The sequence below is a fragment of the Bactrocera tryoni genome, chromosome 5 (assembly GCF_016617805.1).
Source record: "Bactrocera tryoni isolate S06 chromosome 5, CSIRO_BtryS06_freeze2, whole genome shotgun sequence".
Classification (NCBI taxonomy): Eukaryota; Metazoa; Arthropoda; class Insecta; order Diptera; family Tephritidae; genus Bactrocera; species Bactrocera tryoni.
In genome coordinates, this window is record NC_052503.1 from 34,620,540 (window position 1) to 34,644,416 (window position 23,877).

At 31.3% G+C, this 23,877-nt stretch overlaps 3 protein-coding genes across 3 annotated transcripts; 1 reads left to right on the forward strand and 2 right to left on the reverse strand.

The window, feature by feature from the left end:
• Nucleotides 1–8,809: 8,809 nt before the first annotated feature.
• LOC120777025 (roquin-1) lies at nucleotides 8,810–16,214 on the reverse strand. The gene is made up of 4 exons (XM_040108137.1): nucleotides 16,038–16,214; nucleotides 13,688–13,850; nucleotides 10,435–13,620; nucleotides 8,810–10,364 (listed from the first exon to the last, which is right to left on the reverse strand). The coding sequence occupies exons 2-4, from the start codon at nucleotides 13,847–13,849 to the stop codon at nucleotides 10,098–10,100; spliced, it is 3,615 nt and encodes a 1,204-aa protein (XP_039964071.1). The 5' UTR covers nucleotide 13,850; nucleotides 16,038–16,214; the 3' UTR covers nucleotides 8,810–10,097.
• A 566-nt stretch (nucleotides 16,215–16,780) lies between these two features.
• Nucleotides 16,781–20,859, forward strand: LOC120776794 (mediator of DNA damage checkpoint protein 1). The gene is made up of 10 exons (XM_040107780.1): nucleotides 16,781–16,886; nucleotides 16,945–17,067; nucleotides 17,120–17,297; nucleotides 17,357–17,842; nucleotides 17,900–18,334; nucleotides 18,388–19,584; nucleotides 19,641–19,927; nucleotides 19,989–20,061; nucleotides 20,117–20,428; nucleotides 20,492–20,859. Exons 1-10 carry the CDS (start codon nucleotides 16,875–16,877, stop codon nucleotides 20,704–20,706), a joined length of 3,318 nt encoding a protein of 1,105 aa, XP_039963714.1. The 5' UTR covers nucleotides 16,781–16,874; the 3' UTR covers nucleotides 20,707–20,859.
• A 179-nt stretch (nucleotides 20,860–21,038) lies between these two features.
• Nucleotides 21,039–22,652, reverse strand: LOC120776795 (mitochondrial import receptor subunit TOM22 homolog). Its single transcript, XM_040107781.1, has 3 exons — nucleotides 22,108–22,652; nucleotides 21,872–21,910; nucleotides 21,039–21,545 (listed from the first exon to the last, which is right to left on the reverse strand). The coding sequence occupies exons 1-3, from the start codon at nucleotides 22,210–22,212 to the stop codon at nucleotides 21,237–21,239; spliced, it is 453 nt and encodes a 150-aa protein (XP_039963715.1). The 5' UTR covers nucleotides 22,213–22,652; the 3' UTR covers nucleotides 21,039–21,236.
• Nucleotides 22,653–23,877: the final 1,225 nt, after the last annotated feature.

Sequence of the window (23,877 nt, forward strand, 5' to 3'; positions counted from 1 at the left end):
TTTAATCAGCACTTAATATGTATATAATTAACGCAACAAATAATATTTAAAATTAGCTTAAAATATATTAAAAAAAAAAATTAAAATTGGGAATTCTAAATGTTATACATTTGAAGAAAGCAAAAAACGAAACTTCGTTCGGAGTAGAAAACCAACACAATTTATGTATACAAGATGACATACTAATTTATGTACCATATACACTATGTACTCTCAATATTTATATAAACCCAATAAAATGTTATAATAAAAAATCGTTGGCTATCTTATGTTTTTCTTCAACGAAAGAAAATATATTGTGATTTAGCATAATTTCTTTAATGCATACAGTAATTGTGATTAATATAATCAGTAGTAATTTTTGGTAGTGTACATTTTTATACAATAATACTGCAAATACATACATACATACATACATACTTTGTATTAGCAAAAAAGCATACGACCAAAATTGTGCCGCGGTGTCGCGCATCAATTGCATATTCGTTTCCACCTTACCTATATGTACATACATATGTATGTGCATATGTACATATATACAGCGTAATATATAACAACACGTACGCTATACAGAATGTAACATACATTTAGCAGCTGAAAATAACAAAGCAACAATTCGATTATTGCAAATATTTTTTTGGATGTTTGTTGTTGTTGTCGCCTTTGCTTCTACTTATGATGTCATATTATCACATAATAGTATAATTTTAAACGTCTAAAGTCCATACCTACATACATCCATACATGTTTATGGATTGGTCTGACTCATGTGCAGGCATACATACCTAAATAAGTGATTTTTTGAATGATTGCAGTCATTTAATTCGACTTGTTTCTTTAGATTAGAATAATTCTCGTATTTCGTTTTTTTCACCATTTCTTTTTTAATTATTTTTGTGCTTAAAAATCTAGGCATAAACAAAATTTTGGTATTTTTGTAAGAAAAAACATTTCCTGAATTTTTTTCTCTTCATATTTGTAAATGGTTTGCGATATTTTAGACATCGAGAAAGTATGAGAAACTCCATTCGTAATATAATGAATTGTATTTGTTATTACAATTATACATATGTACATACATATGCAATTTGTTAATTAATTTTCTCTCACGTCATAGTTTTAACAAGAAGCAAATTTAATAGTAATAATATTTAGTATTTTATTTTTATTATACACAAAAGCATGCTTAATTGTGTTTGACACGTATATAATTTACTTTCTTTTAATCTAAAGTGTATACGTTTTCCATATATGTAGGTTAGTAGGGTCTATATATATAAATGTTAAATATATTGGTTTTTAATCGTTTTCCGACAATGCTAAATACAGCGTATCTACTATTGATTTTATACATACATACATGCTATTCAGTGGGATATTTCTTCATCGTTTACAGACTTTCTTGATTCACTTCAATTTCTTCATGTTTTTGTTTTATTTTGTTTTTCTATAATTACCGTTATAAGAAATGTAACATTATATTTGAGTTGCTCACTTGTTTGCATAGCTTCATGGAAAAATTGTTATTCACTAATCTAGATAGAGTAATCCCTAATGTTATGTTATGTATATCTATGTATGTATGTATATTAAGTGTCAAGGAAATAAAATTCGGCTGAGCTATTTTGTGTTTATTCGAAATTGTTGTGGATACTGAGTTGCTTGTTAAGCATTTTATGAGGAAAAATTTCAGTAAAATTATTTTAAATAATAATAATAATAAATAATTGTTCAGATAATTACGTAATAAGTGTACAAATGTCAAATATAAATTTCAAAATTATTGTTGTACAGAACTAGAATTAAAAAGAAATATTAATGAATAATATTTAATTAAAAAAAATTATTAAATAATATTTAAATATGAAATTAGTTAATGATATTTAATTAAAAAAAAATATTAAATAATATTTAATTATAAAATTAGTTAATAATATTTAATGAAAAAAAATTATTAAATTATATTTAAATAAAAAATATTTTTTTAATTCTAGTTTCTGTAAATATAAAAATTATTAAATAACAGTATTTAATTTTTTTTTATTAATTTAAATAACTTTAAATTTTTTAATTAATAATAAATAATTTGTTTTCATTTCATTTGTTTGCATTTTATTAATTCTTATTCTTCAATTTCAACTAAAAAAATAAGAATTATTATAATTAATTTTTTAGTTATTTTGTTTTTTCCTCAAAAAATATTTATTCATGGAAACATTGTAATCGAAATTATCTGCACAAATTATATGTTCAATAATTTTTTTTTAATTATTAGGCACTGAAAAAAGCAAATAACCATACAGCCTCAAAAATAAATAAAAAAATTTGAAAATTTATTTTTATTCAAATATATGAAGCATTCTAGTTTATGAACATGTAACATCTATCTCATTATTATTTTGTATTCTCATTTTTGTTTTAGAATTCAGTTAGTATTTGTTGTGCAAAACTGTTGCAAGCATTGTTTCATATTCTCTGAAATGATTGTCTTGTGTATTCTACTATCGACTGTGAATATTGTAGGAAACGTTTCTGTCTTAGCAACATAAGCGAGTGTGTTTTTAATTGATGGAAATGATGCGCACATGATTTAATAAAAAAAACTCGTCTAATTAATTTATAGAACCAGCTACGGCGTCGTTGGGTTGGTTGTTTTGAAAGGTACACACTTAAACCGTTAGGTCTTACCTAGCTTACTAATTTTTCAGCAATAAGACAGCCACGGGCTATGCCGAAGTTGCGTAAATATGTTAATAAATAACATTGGGATATTTGAACGATCGCAAGAGAACTATGTGCATGCTGTCGTTGTATTTGTTGTTTTTATAGTTTAGACTATATTTATAGTTGTTCCAATTGTCGCACAAGTTTTCACATATTTTGAAGAATCCTGAGAAAACAACGAAATCAATAATAAAGTTATCGTCTTTAAGGATTCATAGCCACTTTTGTGCAGCACATAGTGAACTTTGTTTTGAGAAATCTAAAAGTTAATAAAATAACCTACAAATTTATACTTCTAGACTCAAGATTCTGGTCTTTTAACTACCAAATAAAGTTCTTGCAGATTTTTGCTATCACAAGTGTCCTAATATTTTGGGTCTATGCTGATGACGGTGTCCGTTATTTCCCTAGTATTTTATTTTTATGCAAAAGCCTCCTGAAGTTTCAGTTTTTGTCTTAAAAAACGGATCCAATGTAAACAACCTCTTTATTTATTTTTAATCAAAACCTTGTTTCAATTCCATGTATATATATTTTTTTTGACTTTGGCAAATGTAAATGAATAACTTTGAAAAACTGTTCTTTTAATATACTATTTTCTGCTGTACAAAACTTGTTTATTAAATTTTCCATAAAAACCTTATTTTAAAGGCAATAGGCAAAGTTATACATCAAACGTATTGAGCATTCATACAAGTGACTTACACATTCTGTGTTGCTCATACGACATGGTGTACTATATTAATACAGTACATTGGATGCATAACTTTGACTGCGTATAACTTTTAAAGCAATATTCTTATGATAAAAATTTTAAAACCTTTTCTGCAGTGGGAAACTTTTGATTTGAATATTATTATTGAAGTTGTTGGTAAATTTGCTTTGAGTATAACAAATTTATTTCAAAAAATTCAATATAAATGTAAGGAAAAAGTTTATGATTTAGGCAATGTTTAAAGAGCTTGTGTACGTTGTATACTCTTTTTAGGGCAACAACTGAAACTTAAGAGGGCACACGCAAAAAAAAAAAAAGAACTTGGAAATTATGGACACTCTCATGCTTATGTATTAATGTAAACTTTTGTAGTTTTTTGTTGGCCGCATTCACAATGAATTAAATTAATTCTTTAATCAGCTTGTATGTGTTGTATACGTGTGTAAGTGGACATTAACTTTATTCAAATGGATGTATAGAAAAGAGAGCACATCAAGCAGCGTTTGAATGGTATTTATGTTTCAACTAATAAATGCATATCAATACATATGTATATAATTTAAAAGCTAATATTCATGTTTTTATGTTCTTTAATAGTACCTTAGCTGATTTTCGAAAATTTCAATATCGATAACTATTCGTTTGCATTTATTTGATGTTGAAGAAAAACACACACAATGATACTATGTAAATATTACAATAAAAATGGCGACTACACACTGACATACATACATATGTAAATATATATTTCTAATGTAATTATTATAATTATGCAGAAGGTTGTTTTTTTTCAAATTTTATATATAACATTTTGTTTCTATTATCAAATGCAGTGGTTGTTGGTTGCCACCGCTGCACAAATTATCATGCCCGCATATATGTTTTTGATTCACTTACAATTATAAATACTCGTATATTAAATTTCAATAAATTCTCCCAAGCTATTTGTTATAATAGTTTATGTTAACTCTAAATTTCACATCACAAGTTGAAATTTTTCCAATTTTTTTTCTAATATTTAGTTATTTACGTTACATAACGCAAGTCAGTTTTGTTTTTATAATGTACACATATTTAAATTTTATGCAATTTGTTTATGTTTGTTGTCATACACACTTAATACACACAAACTTAATATCATAAACTATTGCAATCACATAATTTGAAAAATGTGATTTGTTAACAATGTTTTCGAGGTTTTGTTAATATTTGTCAATACATATAGACTGTTATTAATTCAGTTGTTTTGTAAGTGCGAGATATAAGTAATAATTTAAAAAAAAATTTCAGCAACAATAAAAAAAATTCAGAAAAATAAAATTCAGCAAAAATAAAAAAATTCAACAAAAATAAAAAAAATTCAATCTGTAGAAATATAAAAAAGGCACGGTGAGATTGAAAACTAGAAGAACAACTTAAAAATACTCGAGCAATTTCTTGCCTTAACACCAATTCGACCTTTTTGGCGAATATATAAGCTTAACACAACAAAATAATAAGTATTATGGTACAGATACTAATTCTCCCCAAATATCGTTGCTTTCGAATTGCAAAACAAAGTTTGAGCTCATTATAGACCATTCTTTATGGCACCATAATTTACGCTCTCTCAATATGATATACTTGTTGTAGAAGCAAATTATGTGGAGAATTTTTGCTCGAATGAAAACAATTAGGGTTTGGTTGAAATCAATCTAAAAGTCGTTTCATTCGTCTTCATAAGTCATAGAAGCTCAAGCTTTTAGAATAAGAAAATAATTGCAAGAGAGTTGGGTAAAAGCTTCAAAAACAAAGTATATTGTAATTAAGATCGAAATCGAGCACATAGAATAATGTGCGGCTTAGATAATCACCCAAAAACCTGCATAGAATCCGTATAGAATCGGAATAAAATTGTTTCACAACTGGAACTGAAATTTATTTTATAGTGTGTAAATCACTAGAAATATTTTTGAAATATAAGTTTTAAGAAGTAATATAATAAATAAAACATACGAAACCTTTTAATAATAATGTTTGAGAAAATAAAAGAAAATATATTATGTTTTTATGCTTCCTTTTGTTTTTTTTATTATAACAGATATGAATTTCTATGTAAACAGAAAAGTTAGTTACGTAATTTTTGTAGTAAAATTTTTGATTATTGCACATTTCAAGTCTTAAAGAACAAAATTAGCATTTTGATGTACCAAATGTTTAACAATTCAATTAAAAAAGGATTTAAATTACATATTCATCGTCAACCATTTAATTAAGGTGTCGTATTTTCGTTTAGTTCGAATTGTTTGCAGAATACTCTCTTTTATTTGTTGCCATATTATGCAATGCTATGTGTTTTGTACATATAAAAAAACTAAAGTAATACATACATACATATGTTGGTAGACTTGATTGTTATACATATTTCTAAAATAAATTTGTTGTTAGATCGTAAGAACAAAAACATACAAATTGTATGCTTAAAACATATTTATGAATAATATTTATAAAATAGTTAAACGTGTTTTTTTCTTAACATCAATTGTATTGAATTTTGAAAATACCATATTTCTTTTACCAAAAAATGCACTTTTAGTGTCTTAACCTTGCATAGCTAACGTAGAATTAAAGAAAAGTCCGTAGCATAGATAAAACTATTTTATTTTCTATGAATTGCAGGACAGATAGAAATGCACAGTTTGAAAATGTCCGATGCATTTCCATTTGTAATTATTTATTATTGTGTTGTTTTGATTTGTTCAGTGTTGTATTGTATGTTTTATGTTTTCAACTATTATTTACATTGTATTTCTTTATAAATTACTAAAGTCATTTACATTTCCCTTGACCTTGTTGTAGATTTGTTTGTCTCCCAACAATCATTCAGTATATTGTATATTTAAATATAAATTTGTGTATGTAAATGTTTTTTGTTGTTTTTTTCATTGTATATTTAAAACAATAAGTTAAGTTTTTTTAATGCTTTAAATCATATTTACTTTTTTATTTCTTTATGAACCCATTGGGTTTAAGTTATAACTACACCACACTGCACGTGCACCGTACGCAGAAAAGAATATTAAAAAAATAACAAGTAAATAAATAAAAATAAACAAAAAAGCAAGTAGCCTTAAGGCGAATTAGAGTATATTTTAAGTTTAATATTACTTGCAGCAAGTTGCTATAAAAAATATAGGCTATTTTTTAACTTTGACACAAACTTCTTTAAATGTTATAAAATGTATTTATTGATATTAAGTACAAAAAATATTGTATTTTTTACAGTATACTAAAGTTGATTGTTATTTTTTAATTAAAAAAAAAAAACAAATTAAACGAGCTTATGTGCTGATGTGTTGGGCACTATTACAAACTAATACAGATTTACAAAGCTTAGTATCATTTACAATGCACAAACAGCTGTATTTTTATTTAAAAATAAAATAAATAAACATTAAGCAAAATTTCACTTTGTTTCTTAAAATATTTCTTATGTTATATATAAAAAACGCATACGGCAGCACATTGTGCGATAAAACAGCCTGTGGAATAAAACTTGAATTTCTAGTGCTTTGATTTCAATTTAATCTTGGTGTTTTTGTTTAGCGTACATACATACACGTATATATGCACAAAACTCATGAATATCAGTTTCATTAAATTAGTCAATAGCATTACTATTGACTATGTAGTAAGCAATATGCGTTAGCATTAATGGTTCACACCATTTATTCACTTATTTGTTTGCACTCATCTCTTTAACTATGCATTATTTTATTATAATATACTAAAATATATATTATATTAAATACTACATTCACAATACACTTTTTGTTGATTTTTTATAAAAAAAAAATTGTAAATATCGAAAATCAAAGAAACTACTTTACGGGTCGCAAGTATTGAACCCCATCGAGTAATAATTAATTTCTCGTATCTTGAATATACATACATACATGTGGTTTGAATTATTAAATTATGTACAAAGAATCGTTATTAGCAATAATGCATATCAATTGAGTTTCAAAGTTGATGTTGATATTTTTTTGTTGAACTTAACACGCAATGTATTACATAAATAACTAGCAGAGGATAAAATTCAAGTGCTAAGTTTAGAATTTATAATATGATACATTCATATGTACATATGTACATTTGGAGCTGGTGCACTGCAGAATTTTGAGGTTAGTATTACAATTGGTAAATTCATATACAAAATTTAATTAATTGTTTGTGACACAAAGCAAACTCATACGTGTGGTGATAATAGATAAGTTATTCTTAAAACATTGTTCTGTGTAAAGATATTTAATTTTTGAATATTTTCTTTAAATTGTTTTAATTTTCCATTTTGCTACAATAAAAATAAATCAACACACATATAAGTTAGCTTGGTGCTACACAAATATACATACATAATTAAGTTGATAATGAAGTTCAACAAGAACAATTACAAAATGAAGCAACATATTTTTTTCTTTCGAGTTTATAGTATTCTAACCTAAAAATATTAATGTCTACATAATGCAATTAAGCAACAATCTCAAGCTGTTACATAAATCATTAATAAAAAATGTTTGCGAATTCATTTTTTTAATTCCTTAAAACAATGAAAATACCTACATGTTATTTAGTTGAAAAACAAAATAAAATTGTTGAAGTGAAATAAAAAAAACAAATACAAAACAAAACCGTTTAAGGCATTTTTAGATCTGTTGCATCGTGTAGTCTTACGACGTCTTTTAATGTCTATCTATTGGTTATTAGAAAACTCGATAACCTCATCAACTTTGAACTAACTATTGATACATTTTGGGAAATTTTAACAAAGATCAGTATATGGTCAATAACATTGGTTAGAATTTTAAACAATGAATTATATTTTTTGAGTGATTTTCACACAACTTTTAATATATAATATTAAATGTTTGTGTATACACAAATACATGAACATTTTGTATGCTTTAATTCAATCGGCTTGTTTAACTCACACTGGGCGAGATATAAGTTTGCATAATAGCAAATTATATTTATGTTCATGTTATTTATATTTAATTTGAGTTATATTACAACTACATAGTTTCTTTCATTTTCTACATACATATTTATAATAATAAATAGGAGCAATCTTTAAACGCCTACGAATAGGTAACAATTACAAATACAATTAGAATCAGAATCATAATCGAACTAGCAATAAAAAAAGAATTCTAAACGCGCAGGACTATTAACGGATGATAAAAGCAATGTCAAAAACAAACAACATCGTTTTGCTCACGCATTTGTCGATATTTATCAAGTATAGTACATATACATACATATATAATCATTTTATATATACATAGAGTTGTTTTTTTTTTATTATTTTTCGTTTGTTTTATAAATTTGTTATGTATAAATTTTCTATTTCATAATCATATTTTTCAGACAAAAAGGTAATTATTTAAAAAACACCAATTTCATCAAAAAATTATCATTGTCATATTATGATCTCAGCTTACATCGCACAATAGCGTAATTTAAATTTCTTTAAGAAATATATAATATATAGTAGATATATGCTTGTATATAATAATTTTAAATTTAATTATATTAAATGTATTCTTTGTTATAATATTGTGTTTTATGTGTGTATGTTAATTTGCCCAGCGGAAAATAAGTTCACCTCAGCGAAGACGCTGTTCTGTATGTGTATATGTATATATTTTTGTTTTTAGTTAATAGTGACGTTTTCTATGTCAGTCAGAGAAGTAAAAGCAGTGGGCCAAGCACTAATACGCTGTCGCATAAATATTAACTAATTTTGTTATTGATTTGTTTATTTATTTATATACTTCCTGATGGGCATCTTATATGTATGTATGTGTAAAAAGAAGAGTAGAGTAGTGTGGCTGCATAAAAGCGACATCATGCGATTAGTGTTTGCATTTATACAAAAATATTATATATTATTTTTGAGTTTTTGTTTTCATTAAATGTCTATAAAATATAGTTTCATATTGATCACGTCTTCAGAATTATTAGTATCGCTATTCATTTTTATAATCGATTGTAAGAATATCTAATACAAAAAATTTACATTTACAATTAATAATTAGTTGTTTTTCGCGCATTACATTTCTATACACGTTTTCTACACGATATACACAAGAAGGCTCACATCTAATTATTGCAATTTGCAATTAATGCGTAAAAGAGCCGTCTCCTATCTACATTTCTAAACTATACAGAACACAGAAAGTTTCCAATGCAAGAAATTCGCTAAAAATAAAGAGAAATATACTTAATATGTCGTGACATCAGCAGTGGGATATTTGGCCCTCTCAACTTGTGATAACTTGTGTTTTTTGCACTCACGTTTGGGTGAGTTTTACTTTTCAAAACACATAATTATCTAAATTGTATTGTTTATGTTACTATCAACCTTCGTTGAAAAGGATCAGTGTCTGTGCATGTTTTAAGTTGCTCAGCTTAGTAATATTCGACCGATGATTACTATTCACTTCGTATAGTTTTGCAAAATTATTGCAAGTAAATTATGGAAACAATTTATGATCACATTTGTTCATTTTTTCTTTTGTTTGAAGAGCCTCCATTTGCTTCAGTTGTTGTTCCGTTTTCATCGGTTAATACACTGCTATTGTGATCTGTTGCTATCTTACCTGCAATAGCTTTAGTTTTATTGCAACTTAATACCACTGTCATCGGCATTTGACCAACTTTTGTCTACGATTTCCGAAAGTTCTTGCTCAATATCTCTCATTCGACTACTATCAATGCTGCCTTCCTCACTGTTCCGACCTTTGCTCAACAATTGTTGATATTGTTGCTGTTGCTGCTGCCGTTGAAGCTGCAATTCCTTGTTTTTTGCAGCTGCTGTGGAAATCGCGTCATTCCAGAAAGTTGCATCCGCTGATTTAATGCCACTGCTCCACATTGAGGAACCCTGTATTGATTATAATTAATTACCAACCATTTACATATATTTTCAATATAAAGTAAGAAAGTATGCTAACCTTATTTATGTCCATATTAGCATTACTGTCTGCATTGGCCAACATACTTTGGAACGCATTATAGCCTAATTCAAAATTAACTCTTTCCTCGCCCGCGGAAGTGCGATCTCTCTCTAAACCGCTGTGATTGAATGACAAATCAGGCAGCAGCGTGTTTTGCATGCTATTGAAATTATCAAATGCCGATGGTCTGTGCGATTGTTGTTGTTGTTGTTGCTGCTGCTGATTTTGGAGTAAACGTTGCTGATGTTGCTGCTGACCATTTGCCGAGCGCTGTAGTTGTTGTCGAAATTGCAATGCCAGACTGTTCTCGGTATCATTTGAAAATACTGAGTAGTTGATGTCGCCAGAAGAACTTCGCTCCAACAATGGGTGTTCCTTGTTTGCCGTCTGATTTCGAATATCGCCACTACTCCAGCTATCAAGATATGTATTAGTGTGGGAAACTTCGGCCGCCGTGCTACTATGTCCTTTGTACATTGGACAGATGGGACCAAATTTGCTACCCATGCCTGCTGATGTTGCAGGCACTTCAAAAGTAGCGGCATCGTCATCCAATATAGAATCAGAACGTACGAAACTATCACGATCACGAAATGGTCCAGGTGACGCATTTATACTCATATTATGTGCAATTGTATTACGTTCCTGCGTACTATCGGCAAAGTTACCACCACTAACCATATTGCTATTATGCGCATTCCAGAAAGATCGTTGAGTTGGTATATCATTACTCATTAAACTATCTTTGTTGTTATTTGGTATGCCAGTCAATGATGGGAGAACAGCGTTTGCGCCGCCGTAATCATTCTTGAACATATACTGATCAGCGACCGCAAGACCATTGAGTGTTATATTAAGATTCATGTTGACGTTGTTAACTTTCTTACCAAATATAGACACTTTATCGCTGGATGGGTACAGTGATGCAGATTGATGCGATGGTGAACCTCCAAGTCCGGTAGTTCCACTTAATATTTCGGCGGTAGTTGATGCATTTACCATATGCTGATGTTGGTGCTGATCCCACATGCCACTAATTTGGGCTAACCTGAGCTTATCACCTTTTATATCTGCGTTATTCTTTCCATTCATACCTCCACTATTTCCCGCAACACCAGCAGCTGTAGTTTGATTACTGCTAAATAAAGAGGATGCACGTGTGTTCGTACCCATGATCGGTGTATTGTAAAATTCAGCAGATAATGCATTATAAATTCCCTTATTAGATAGCGGACTTCCCAAAGATGTGGTCACATTGTTATTGTTGTGATATTTCGGTGGGTTATTGGTAGACATATTCGGAGGTAAGGGATGATGAGTATGTGTTGGCGGCGGTTGCAATGTATTTGGAAAAGATCTTGATGAAAGTATACCGCCACTAGAATTTCGCATCGTTATTGGTGAGTTATTGATGTTTGCCAAACCCTGAGGCATACGTGATGGTACTCCAGTTGTTGATACGGGATAATTTAATGTGGAGCCAAAAGCAGATGCGTCATAACGATGTGCAGTAGGGGGTGTAGGCACTGTCTGACCGGTATTAGGGGGAATTGGACTATGATGCAATGAACGCATGTGATGATGTGCACCTGTTGGCCCGTGCGTTTGCAATGATGACGAGGCATCACCATAACTGCCGCGAGGTAATTTGTTATGCATCGACTGTAGACTGTCAAATCTCAATGGCGACGTAGCCGTTGAGGCTGGTGCGGAATTATCATTTCCGGGATGCAGCAGGACCATAGCATGGGGATTGTGTTGATTGTGTCCATGGTTATGTGGATGAGTATGCGATGTAAAATCGTTTTTGCTATTGTTTGAGCTATTCGCACTACCAGCCGTTATCGGGCCTATAACCGAGTGGGGAACGTTGCTACCCGGCTTTGTGTTTTTACGATTCTTAGCACGATATTTTTCCAATTCTTCTTCAGAATGCGCAAAAGTGCAGCTGGAACCACGTGGACAGTTACGTCTCACTGTCAAATCTCGACATAAACTTATTTTATACTTGGTATTCGTACTTGTTTGACCCGCTGTGCATTCTTGTAGCTTCCGATTGCCGTGATGTTGTACGAAATCCACTAGTCCCACCACCACTTCATGCACTGATTCTAATGCTTTAGCTACATCCTGCCACGATGATGGCGGACTTTCCAAAGACGGATCAATACCGGCTAAATGTTTCAGATGAATCCTTAGACCTGACAAATTAGCCGGATCTCCGGTGCGTTGTAGAGCTATAACCAATTCTTGTACGGACTGTGCAAATGAGGACGGCGTTTGTAGTTTGTCGATAATGCTTTGCATATGTGACTTATGCACTGTGTCTCCGTACAGAAGGGAAGACCATTGATCTGGCGCTATGCGTAGACCGGCTTCAGTGGCTATTTGTACGATTTGAGCATCATGTTCGCGTCGTAGGGCATCGTAAGTACGAAACTCTTCCTTCAATTGCATAAGTGACGAGTCTGCTTCACGTTTCGATACCTTAAAGCAGCTGGCTCGATATAAAAGCTGTACAACATGACCAATACTAGTTTTCGAGGCTTGTGGAAAACGTGGTTCTAGCCGTTGTACCACATACATTACCAACACCTTACGCGAATATGCCGTACCGTCTTCAAGAGCCTGCAAAACCAGTTTTAAAACTTCCTCCTGCATGGCTGGACCCAGAAATTGGCAACCACGAGAGCGAACCGCTGCCCATAGGTTTGAACTGAGCTGTAAGGGATTTTGATGTTGCAGAATTAGTTCGGTAACAGTACGCTCGCCCAATGAACGAGCAGCTCGCAAAACACGTTCGCGTCCCTCACGTTCCATCAACTGAGTATTGACTAAAGATACAAGTTTACGTTGCATCGGTCGCGAAAGAGGACTTCCGAAATTTCCATTATTAGTAACAAGAGATTTTAGATACAGTGCCAAACTTTCTATACATTTGTTCGCCATATTATAGCATTTTAAATCTTCAGGACTTAACTGACGTACACTAGGTGGTGTATGTCTGGTGGAAGTGTTCGTTTCACCGTCATTCCCTGAGGCCCCGTCATTACCCCCACTGCTAAATCGGTTTTCGCTAATATTTCCAGCATTGTTGTTATTGTTGGTATTTGTGTTAGTGCTAACCAACTGTAGTAGAGCGTTATTTATGGGCAGATTGTCGACATCGGTTGTTATGGAAGTCTAATGGATGTAAAAGATGTTATTTGAAAATTAATGATACACAGAAAACTGTTTAATAATAGTGTACTTGATCGAAAGGACATTGTCGATTGTGTAAGGTGGACAGACACTGGCGACATATGGTGTGACCACATCCCAAACTTATTGGTAGACGTTGATTAACAGCGAACTCATTGCAACAAATGGGACAGAAGAGGAAATCTGTCCATGAAGGCGCCTGAATCGGCATTCTGAAATAAAAAAAAAATGTTTATTAGTACCTGTTGCTATAAATGAACGTAAAACAAGAAAAAACTTTATCTTCGATTTAATCTGATGTGAACAATTTTTTCGGAGATTGTACCGTTGCTTTAAGCAATATTCCGTACCAAATTTTGTGACGATATGTATCTCGTTATATAAAAAATTTTCAATACTTATTTACATATATAAGGACACTATTCAGGATATAAGGATATAGTAAGTCAGCAAACTAATACATATAGTAAGTCAGCAAACTAATATATATAACGTCAAAATCATTATCAAAACACGCTTAAAGCACCAAACTTAATTTCAATACTTTGTGAAATAATAATGCAAATGATTATATTTACGAAAAATGCTATAATATATAATGACACACAATATAGCTTAATCTATGTGTTAATTTTTTTTTAGGAAATCCCTATGCTCACTACTTTTGGTATGTTAAGCTTTATTTATATATAAAGAGATACATGCTGGAGTGTCATTGTAAAGCATCACTTTTTAATAGTTGATTCCGGAAGATAAATTCATGTACGTAATAGCAAGTGAATGAGATATTTTATGTTCAATATGCACCTAAATAAATATGAGTATAATCACATTTTTTTATCAATTGCATTATAAAGTAAATACATTTAATTCTGGAAATATTAAATTTTACATAAATACATACATATGTGCACAGACATGAATGTACATATTCTATTTTTCCACCTCTCGTTAAAAATGTATTTTTGGACTTACGGAACTATTTTTAGAATTACCATATTAATATCTATTAATGTTCCATAAATGCAAATGTTTTCAATTTAACAGCATCAAATCTTAATTTTCATTGAATTATTTACACAAAATAATGGTCATAAAAAGGAACAAATTACACTATGAACACTAAACTACAAAGAAACGGAACAGTAAATACTAAATGAACGTCAGCAGCGGCAACCTCCACAGAAAAACTGAGCAGAAGATGCGTATGCTAATGCAACTATTAATAAAATTTCAATTTGATATCTTTGTGAAATAAAAAAATATTTCAGTTTCAAATTGTGAATATGTCATAAACGATGAAATGTAAGTACATAATTGCAAGAAATCAACAAGCATTTATATTTGTATAATATATATTAAATATATGCAGTCGTATATATATTTTTATTTATATGCGCTTATATATGGTATTTTGTATATGTACTTCAATATCGCATTGCAATAATAAAAGCTAACAAATAATTTAAAGCAGCAATCAGATGGTTGATGCCAGCGTCGACGGCGGAATTGGTGACTGCGACTACTTTGCTTTTGTGTACGTAAGCATTGCAAGCAGAAACAAAGAAAATTTGTTAGATGTTTTGACGATGGCAAAGAAAACAACAAATAATAGCCACGAATGCTTACATCGCGTCACCATGATGAACGTACATATGCATCTATATTTGTCGTCGACAGCGCTGCCGTTATGTTGCTTTAACTACAATAAAGATCTGCAACATAAATCTGCTGTCCATAGCTATTTCACTTTGAGGAAATTATCTTTAACGTCACAATTAAAACTTTTGCTGTTGCCACTAAGAGCAAGAGCAACGGAAACGGGAGAATATACCATACACTTTGAAAATGGATTTTTCTCATAAATATGAAAAAGAGGAAAAGTGCGTAGGCCATCGCATAAGAGCCAACCAAATAAACTGGTATTTTTATTTGTAATTATATATAGGGCGAGTGTGAGGCCAATGCCAGCTCAAAAGTTAGTGTGAGGGTGAGGATGTGGAAGGAAGTAGGGCAAGTCGGGCTATGTCGGAGACTTCCAAAATATCAATTGTGTTGTTATTGCTGTTGACGTCCCGAGTTTGTCGCATGATCAATAATGAGATAAGTTCATCCATAGGGGAGTGGTAGTATGAATGATTAAAAAACGTTCATTATATGTTGAAAACATAGGTGAATATTATTTTCCTGGCAATAACCTCAGTTTGTCACTGTTATATGCATGAATACTGTCGAATCCTATGAGTTCGCATTATGAAACTAATTTTTCACTTTTTTATTTTATTTAATTATAATGACTTTTCAAATTAATAATGCCTGTTACGTTGCACTCCTTTGGAATAAATTTTTCACTTTACGGTTTTTAGTTTTTTTTTGTTATATATGTACTTGTTACGCACCTTCAAAATGCACATATTACTTTTTCTTCTGAATTCAAGTCACAAATCGCTGCAAATTGACAATTCAATCGCGTATGTTGACGTGGTAACTTTCACAATTTAAATTTTCTATGTTTCAATTGAGTGCGCTTGTAAAATCAGTAAAAAATGCAAAAACTAAAATATTATAAATCTATAAACTTCCGTCAAATATAAGATTTTTTTCTTTCACTGGCAATGAAAAGTCAAAAAGGTCTAGTTAATATAGAGAAGTGCAACGTAGCGATTGGTAAATTACAAACTTCACAAACCCATTTCGATAATACAAATACGAGTTAATCGTTAATCATTAGTAATGGCACGGATAGTAATAAATTAAATATTGCTTAATTGGTTATTTCGGACACATATAAACGGAAATTATTATTACTCAGGTACTCATATCCTATTGCATCAATATATAAATGAAAGTAGAGACACTATGGTGTTTTTGAGTCAATTAATCGATAATTTGCAAAATTTACAAGATTTCTTAATTAAATTATTTAAAGAAAATTATTTAATATAAAAACACAACAGCCTAATTACTGTAAATTACATATTTTTATTTCCTCCTTTAACAATCACCACTTTGAGACAAAGTTTTATTCTTGCGAGGACATCCCTAATAAAATATTGTGTAACGACTTGCTGTTACCTCAAAGGAGAATAACAATCGATTATGTCGATTTATTTTGTTTTCATCTTTATAAATAAGATTTTTTGATTGAAATGGCGCGGGATTTATTTTCTATATTTCATTAAAATAGAAAATTACCTAAAATAGATATTATAGTTGTAGACCGCAGTTAATTTGAAATGTCTGAAAAGGTAACAATTGGCTCTTTTGTTCCCGATTAATTAACATTTGAATAATATTTTGAGCTAGAAATGGACGCTGGACGTCGATTCCAATCAATACGATTTGGTGGCAGGAAAATTATATTTGATTGGATGCTGGAAAGATGGGGAAAACATCAAACAATGTGTGGACATTCCGTTAAAATCACAGGTAAAGATTTTTTAGAAGAAAATTTATAAAAAATTGAAACATATTTTTGCAGAGTGTGGACACAAAACACTGCATTGTCGATGTTTCCAGCAGTAAGATATATATATTTGATTTATATAGTGCTTCCGGAACTTTTGTGGATAACAAACGTTTGAATCCGATGATCAAGGAAATTATAAATGTTAATTCTGAATTGCGCTTTGGTGAATTAAGTGGAAGCTTGAAGGAAAGTATAAATATATTTTTTGGTGGTCTAAACAATTAAAAATCTATTTTTAATTACAGGAAGTAGAGAATTTAAATTTTGCAGACCCATTTCTGGCACCGACTCAAAGAGCGCCAAGATCCTCATTATCTAACACGAGTACTCGCTTATTTAGCTCCCCTGATGTGTCACTATTGAATGATACAAGAAATGAGAGTTTTGACATTCCTGAAACTCAAAACATGAAACAAAGAGCTTCTATTGGAAACTCAAGTATATTAAGTTCTTCACGAAATCAATCATATGATGGAAAAAGTTTCTGTGACGAATCTTTTATACCAGAAACGCAAATGCCTTCTAAAACCGAACAATCGTATGAAGCTTCGGAATTAGGTTCAAATTTACAAAAATCTGGCGATTTTATTCGTATCTGCACTCAAGATTTCAATGAGAACTTATTTGAAGATGGTGACGACGATGAGGCAATGTTTTCATCTTTGGTCATACCGAATATTCAACACAAACCAGTTATATTGACTGACGTGACGCTGAATATGGATGTAGATGAAGGTAATAAAATACATAATATGTTTAAATATTCACTTAAACGAAATTCATTTTTTTTAGATGTATCGCAAATTGATAAATGTGATGTTGAAATTGAGGCATTGAACACTCAAGCACCAAAAAATGGAACATCGAACGACACCGCTCAAAATACAATATGCACAGAGCGAGACGATGTTTGTACTCCAGATTTATTTGACTTGCCAGAAATGGCACAAATTAATGTGCAAGCTAATACTAATGGATCGACGGTAGAAAATCTTGAAAAGGATATTCTTAAGGAAGGCCAAGTGAATGAAGTAATTGGTGGTGATGGATATGCGGAGGAAGTCGATATGATGGCCACACAGGTATTTGTGCCTATATCAAAGCAACCAACTCCAGTAGTGACTGGCCTCACCCATACTAGCGAAGAATTATCATTAAGCGGAAAAGAAAATATTGCTAACACAGATTTCAGTCTGGAACAAACACAGGTTTTCGCACCAATTAAAGGTAAAATAAAGACACTTGTATTTTTTTATTAACAAATTGGTTGCCTTTTGCAGAAGGAAATTTAGTAGCTTCTAGATCTTTTGATAAGAGCGCAACGACTACAATTGAAAATATCCAGGAGAATACTAGTTTGTTGGCACCGACTCAAATATTTACAAGTAATTTGAACGATTCAGTGAGTCAATCAAAAATCTGGAATAAAACAGAACCAAATGATAAGACAATTAAGCCTGCGGTGAGACCAAAGCCCAATTTAACAATAACCCCAAATGAAATTAAGGCAAAAGCAAAAAGTGATGGTGACTATTCGAACGAAACAGATAACGGTTCTGCAAGAAAAGAAGGAGAACAAGCTTTATTCAAAAAGCCAAACTTAAATAAAATAAATAAAGGATCTAAAAGAAGTACTTCTAGTATAAACAGTTCACAATCGGAAGCTGAAGGATCGCTCTTATGTACACCTAAATGGATTTGTGAAAAATTTGATTTACTTTCTGAGGAACATGTTAAAATGCCTAATCATAAACGTAACCTATTTGGATCTAATTCTGAAGAGGAATCACTAGAGTTAAACAAATTGGATAAAAGAAAAGACTCTACAGATTTTGACAAACTACTGTGTAATGTGAAAGAAAAACAGCCTCTTACGAAATATGTTCCGGCAAAAAGTCCTATGATTAAACAGGAAGATCGTGCTGATGTTAAAAAACTTGGTAGCAACAAAAAAGATCAAAGTGCTAAAGAGGAGGCGATTTTGGAAAAACCGGAAAAAAAATTGGAAGAAAAATCATATTTAAAGAAACCAAAAAGTTCACCACCGTCAATTAAAAACTCAACCAAGGAAATGTCTAAAACTGACGGAAAGCTTGAACCATCTTCAGGCAATCGACGGAGTAGTGGAAGAAATAATAAGCACGTTGAAGAAGATGAAAAAAGAGAAGAACGTAAGAAGTCAACGAAAAATATTTCAAAAAAAGATGAACACAAACATGAAATAGAAGCGGGATCACGAAAAGTTGATCACAAAAAAGAAGTAGAAAAAAACGAGAAACATAAGAAGCAGAATAAAAATGTATCATCAAAAGATAAAAACACAGATGAAATTGAAGAGGCACCTACGAGAAGAATAACGAGACTTAAGTCCAGAACTAGTGAGAAGGATAATGATGCAGCAACCTGTTCAACAGCTGGACCTACACCAGCGAAACTGCCGAAAATTGAACATACAGATAAACCAGAAATCAGCAAAAGTCAGTTAAAATAACATACTATAAAACTATTTGCAAACATAAATATTTATTTTTAGAACGCGTTACTCGCTCACGCTCCAAAACCGATTCTCAAGAAAGTATTACGTCGACAAAATCAACATCATCATCGCGCAGTGCATCAAAAAAGAAAGCTCGAGAAGTCGAAAAACGGGGAAAAAATAATTCCGACGATGAAGATGACAAAACTTCAGCCAATGCGTCAAATACTGGTAAGGTGCTTGAAAATAACGAACCGGAATCTAAAACCTCTGCAAAAGATCATAATCGCAAACGTAGTGCCGGGGAACCATCAGTTGAGGAAAGCAAAAAATTGAGGAGCAATGTAATATTATTATAATCTACTTGTTTGTAGCAAGTTATTAAATCTTAATTTTATCTTCTAGGCACGTATCTTGCAGATTGCAATGACTATGGTTGAACCAAAGTTATTTCAAAGTTTGGTTGAAAACTCGCCGGGTTAGTATTTTCGTTTAAACAATTAAAACTGTGAATCAATATGATTAATTTCCAGGCAATTGGTGCGTGGCAAATGATCCCACTGATGCGGATGTTTTAGTTATGGATAAAGGCAATCGAACACTAAAGTTTTTAATTGCAATGGCCAAAGGCATACCGATTGTGACATCAAAGTGGCTGCAATCGTTCAATAGTACAAAAACGGTACCGCGTGGAATTACACATTTCTTCAGAGACCACGACTTTGAAAAACGACATAAATTCTCCTTATTTAAATCATTGGAATTGGCTAGAACTCAAAAGCTGTTTCAGGGCTATGATTTCGTAACAACTCCTAGCATTTTGCCACGCCCATCAGAAATTAAACGTAAGTGTCACACAAGTAATTAGTCATATTTATTAATGATCGCTTTATATTGCAATTGTTTAGAGATAATCGAATGCGCTGGGGGTAAAGTATATGACGAGCCGCCACCGCCGAAAAGCGACCAAAAAATTTATGTTATTTCAACATTGAATGATAAAAAATATTGGCACAAATATCGACGAAGCAATACGAATATCCGTATAACTGACAGCGAAGGTGTAATGGCGTCGGTTATGCGACAATCTAGCCAACCACTGGATTTAAATGTGTTTGCATAAGACGATCGTGTAAAACAATGCCAATGTCGTTAGCCATTTTAGCACCAGTGTCTAGTTGTTAAGTGTGTACTCTTAAATTTGCAGTGTTTTACTTCTGTATTTCATTTCTAAGTTTTTCATAAATACAATACATTTATTAATGCGCGCAATTTAGTTTTAACATTGTCGTTATGTTTCATATTTTTGTGTAATTGGATAGCAGTTTAATTTCAATTTTGCCAAAATTCGCTGTCCTTTTATATATGTTCCCCATATTAGTGCGTTAATAACATGGTAGTTTGTAGTTATCTATATATAAAGTTTACGTTTGCGTTTAATATAAACATTTTAAGTATTTTCAATAGTAATTAATTTTATTTTACGTCTACAAGAAAATTGCATTTTTGTTTATCAATAAACGATGAACGCGTTACAGGAATTTTCCTCTGTCCTATTGTTATTATTGATTAATTTGAAGAGGATTAATTGTTATGATTTGCGGGGTATTTTCTTTCTTTTCTTACAAATTTATCAGTAGAAGTTGTACGAACTTAACGAATAAGTGGTAACGATGGTGGTGGACCAGCACGGTCCATCGCCGTACCTGGACCTAGTAGCACCTGCTTTTGCTGGGACTTTTGCATCTCTTCCATTTGTGCGCGTTCCGTTTCAAATATGACGGGTGCAAACAAAATAACTGAACTCGTAAAGAAGATCCAGGAAGCATTGCACGAAAACGAGTAAAGACCCTTAATGCTGGTGGTTGTAAGATCGACCATTTTGCCAGTTAACCGTCGTACCGGTTCTGGGAACATTTCTGTAAGGCCCCAAAGACGTTCGCCTAGAGTTTCATCTGGCTCCTGCAAAATAAGTGTAGTATTATTGCGGTTTTGTTTATAATAAAACATATTTCAGAAAGTATTGTAACAAGATAACTTCATATTTAGTGTTAGTGTTTTTTTCCATATCTTTACAAGAGTTTGAGTTAAGTCTCATTGTTTTGTATGCGACAAAAATGTTTAATGTCACTGATAAGAGTTAATTAAATTAAACGGTTTATATGCAGGTATGCACAGTATGATTGCCTAATCAAAGTGAGGTTATGCAAATGGTTGCTGTAAACATGATTGATTTTTCTGTAATTATTTGAAAAAAACTTAAATAAATATACATTTAAAAAACTTACGTCGTCATAGTTTTCATCGTCTGAATTTTTAGGCGCCGTCTGTAACAAAAAAGATGCACACAATTATTTCTATGCACAATAAATGAGATATAACATATTGACTTCTTTATGATTAAAAAAATACTACAAATCTTGGCGTTCATGAATATTTAATTTTTCTTCGATATTTTAAAAGCATTTATGAAACTTGAATCGTATTCCTTTGGGTTCTTAGTGCTTTCGGAATAAATGCTTACAGCTTTTTCAATTGCCCGTCGTTCTGGTGTTTCGTCCTTGCTTCCGCCCAATGATGACATTCCGCTATCCTTTTCGATGATTTCGATATCAGGATCAGAATCCATTAAATCTTCAATCTTTACGGAATCCACTTTTGCTATTTTTTACGCGACGTACTCCTACGTCGCTCTACGGTATATGTGGAAGAATGGATGTATACTTGGTAATATGCTTTATTGTATTTTAAAAGCACAGCTTGATACAATTTCAAGTGACTGCTTCTAACCAATCAGCTAAAATTCCTTTGCAAAGCACAGAAATAATAAGAAAATGTAAAACAACTGAAACCAAAACACGAGGATCACCCGGATTATGAATTAATTCGATTTGCGTTTATATTCGCATCAATATAGTATTGCGTTTAAGTGGAAAATATAATCGATTTTCTTAGTCCGCCATATATGTACACAACTGGGGAAAAACCACACGCACTTTCTTTACATTCGGCTTAAAAAAAGAAATTTTCCGTGGAGGATGAAAATGTAGTACATGCGATACAAATGTCAAAGTGTGGTTGTTACGTCAGAACGCAAGGTACGTTCAACGAGTTGAAATAATAAAATACGGTAGTTTCAGTCAGCGATAAACGTGAATATTAATAGAAACGTTTGATTACAAAATGTAATACATTGATTATAATATTTCATTAATATAAATATTCTTGCTTTCTTGACGACATGAAGTTAGAAGTTTTTTCTTGCTTTGTTATGCTTCAAAATTTTAATGCACAATTTACTTGTTCTAAAATATATTTATTTTTTAAAACTTACCGACTCCCCAGCCGGGAAACGTTTTTCTGGTTCCTTGTATCTTTCAATTTTTTCTAAATGTTCATCTTCAATATCAAATTCCTTTTTTTCGGATTTTTCGTCAGACATTGCTGACTCTAGTTGTTATTTTTTATATTTAAATTCCACTGAAAAACACGGCGTTGCAATTTTATTTGCAGTTTTTATACAAATATTAATAGATTAATATTTTTAGCGAATTTTTGTTTGCTGCAAACAACGCACTCGAAAATATATATGTAACAAAAATTAAAAGCAAATTTTGATGTCTATTTCACATAATACGACGTTTCGAACATAAAAAAAATTTAATTGCCTATTATTTTTTCTTAAATGTTATAGCAGAGTTCAGAACAAAGTAGTTTGATATATTCGATATTTACATTTCTAAATATGTTTTTTGTTAAAACACTAATATGTTCAAGTGCGTATATTTTTTGGTTTTGATTGTGTGTATACCATTCTTTTCTTCGATATACATATGTACTTGTATCTCTTAATATTTCTAGTCTCGAATAGCGTGAAAGAATACTATAATTTTTTTCATACTCTAGCTAGCTGCAAGGATTAAAGCCTTCACGTTCATAAGGCCTGTTAGTTATATGGGGTCTAGGACGTGTTTTCACCCAATTTTATTCATTCAACACAAATATAAATGTTTTACCTAAGAGTGGGCGGTGCCACGCCCATCGTCGAATTTTGACCCGGCTCCGTTAAAGCCGTTAATCATACCATCTCGCGGGTAAACTTGAATGTACTTGGCGTATTTAGTTATTGATTTATTGCGCTTTAAGTTATTTATTAACAATACCGTTATATGGGGAGTGAGCGGGGTTATTATCCGATTTCATCCATTTTTAAACTGTCGGCAGGGGTTCTTATAATATTTGCGCTGGGTGAGTTTAGTTGTTGTAGTTTAAGTTCTTTAAGAATAACCGATTT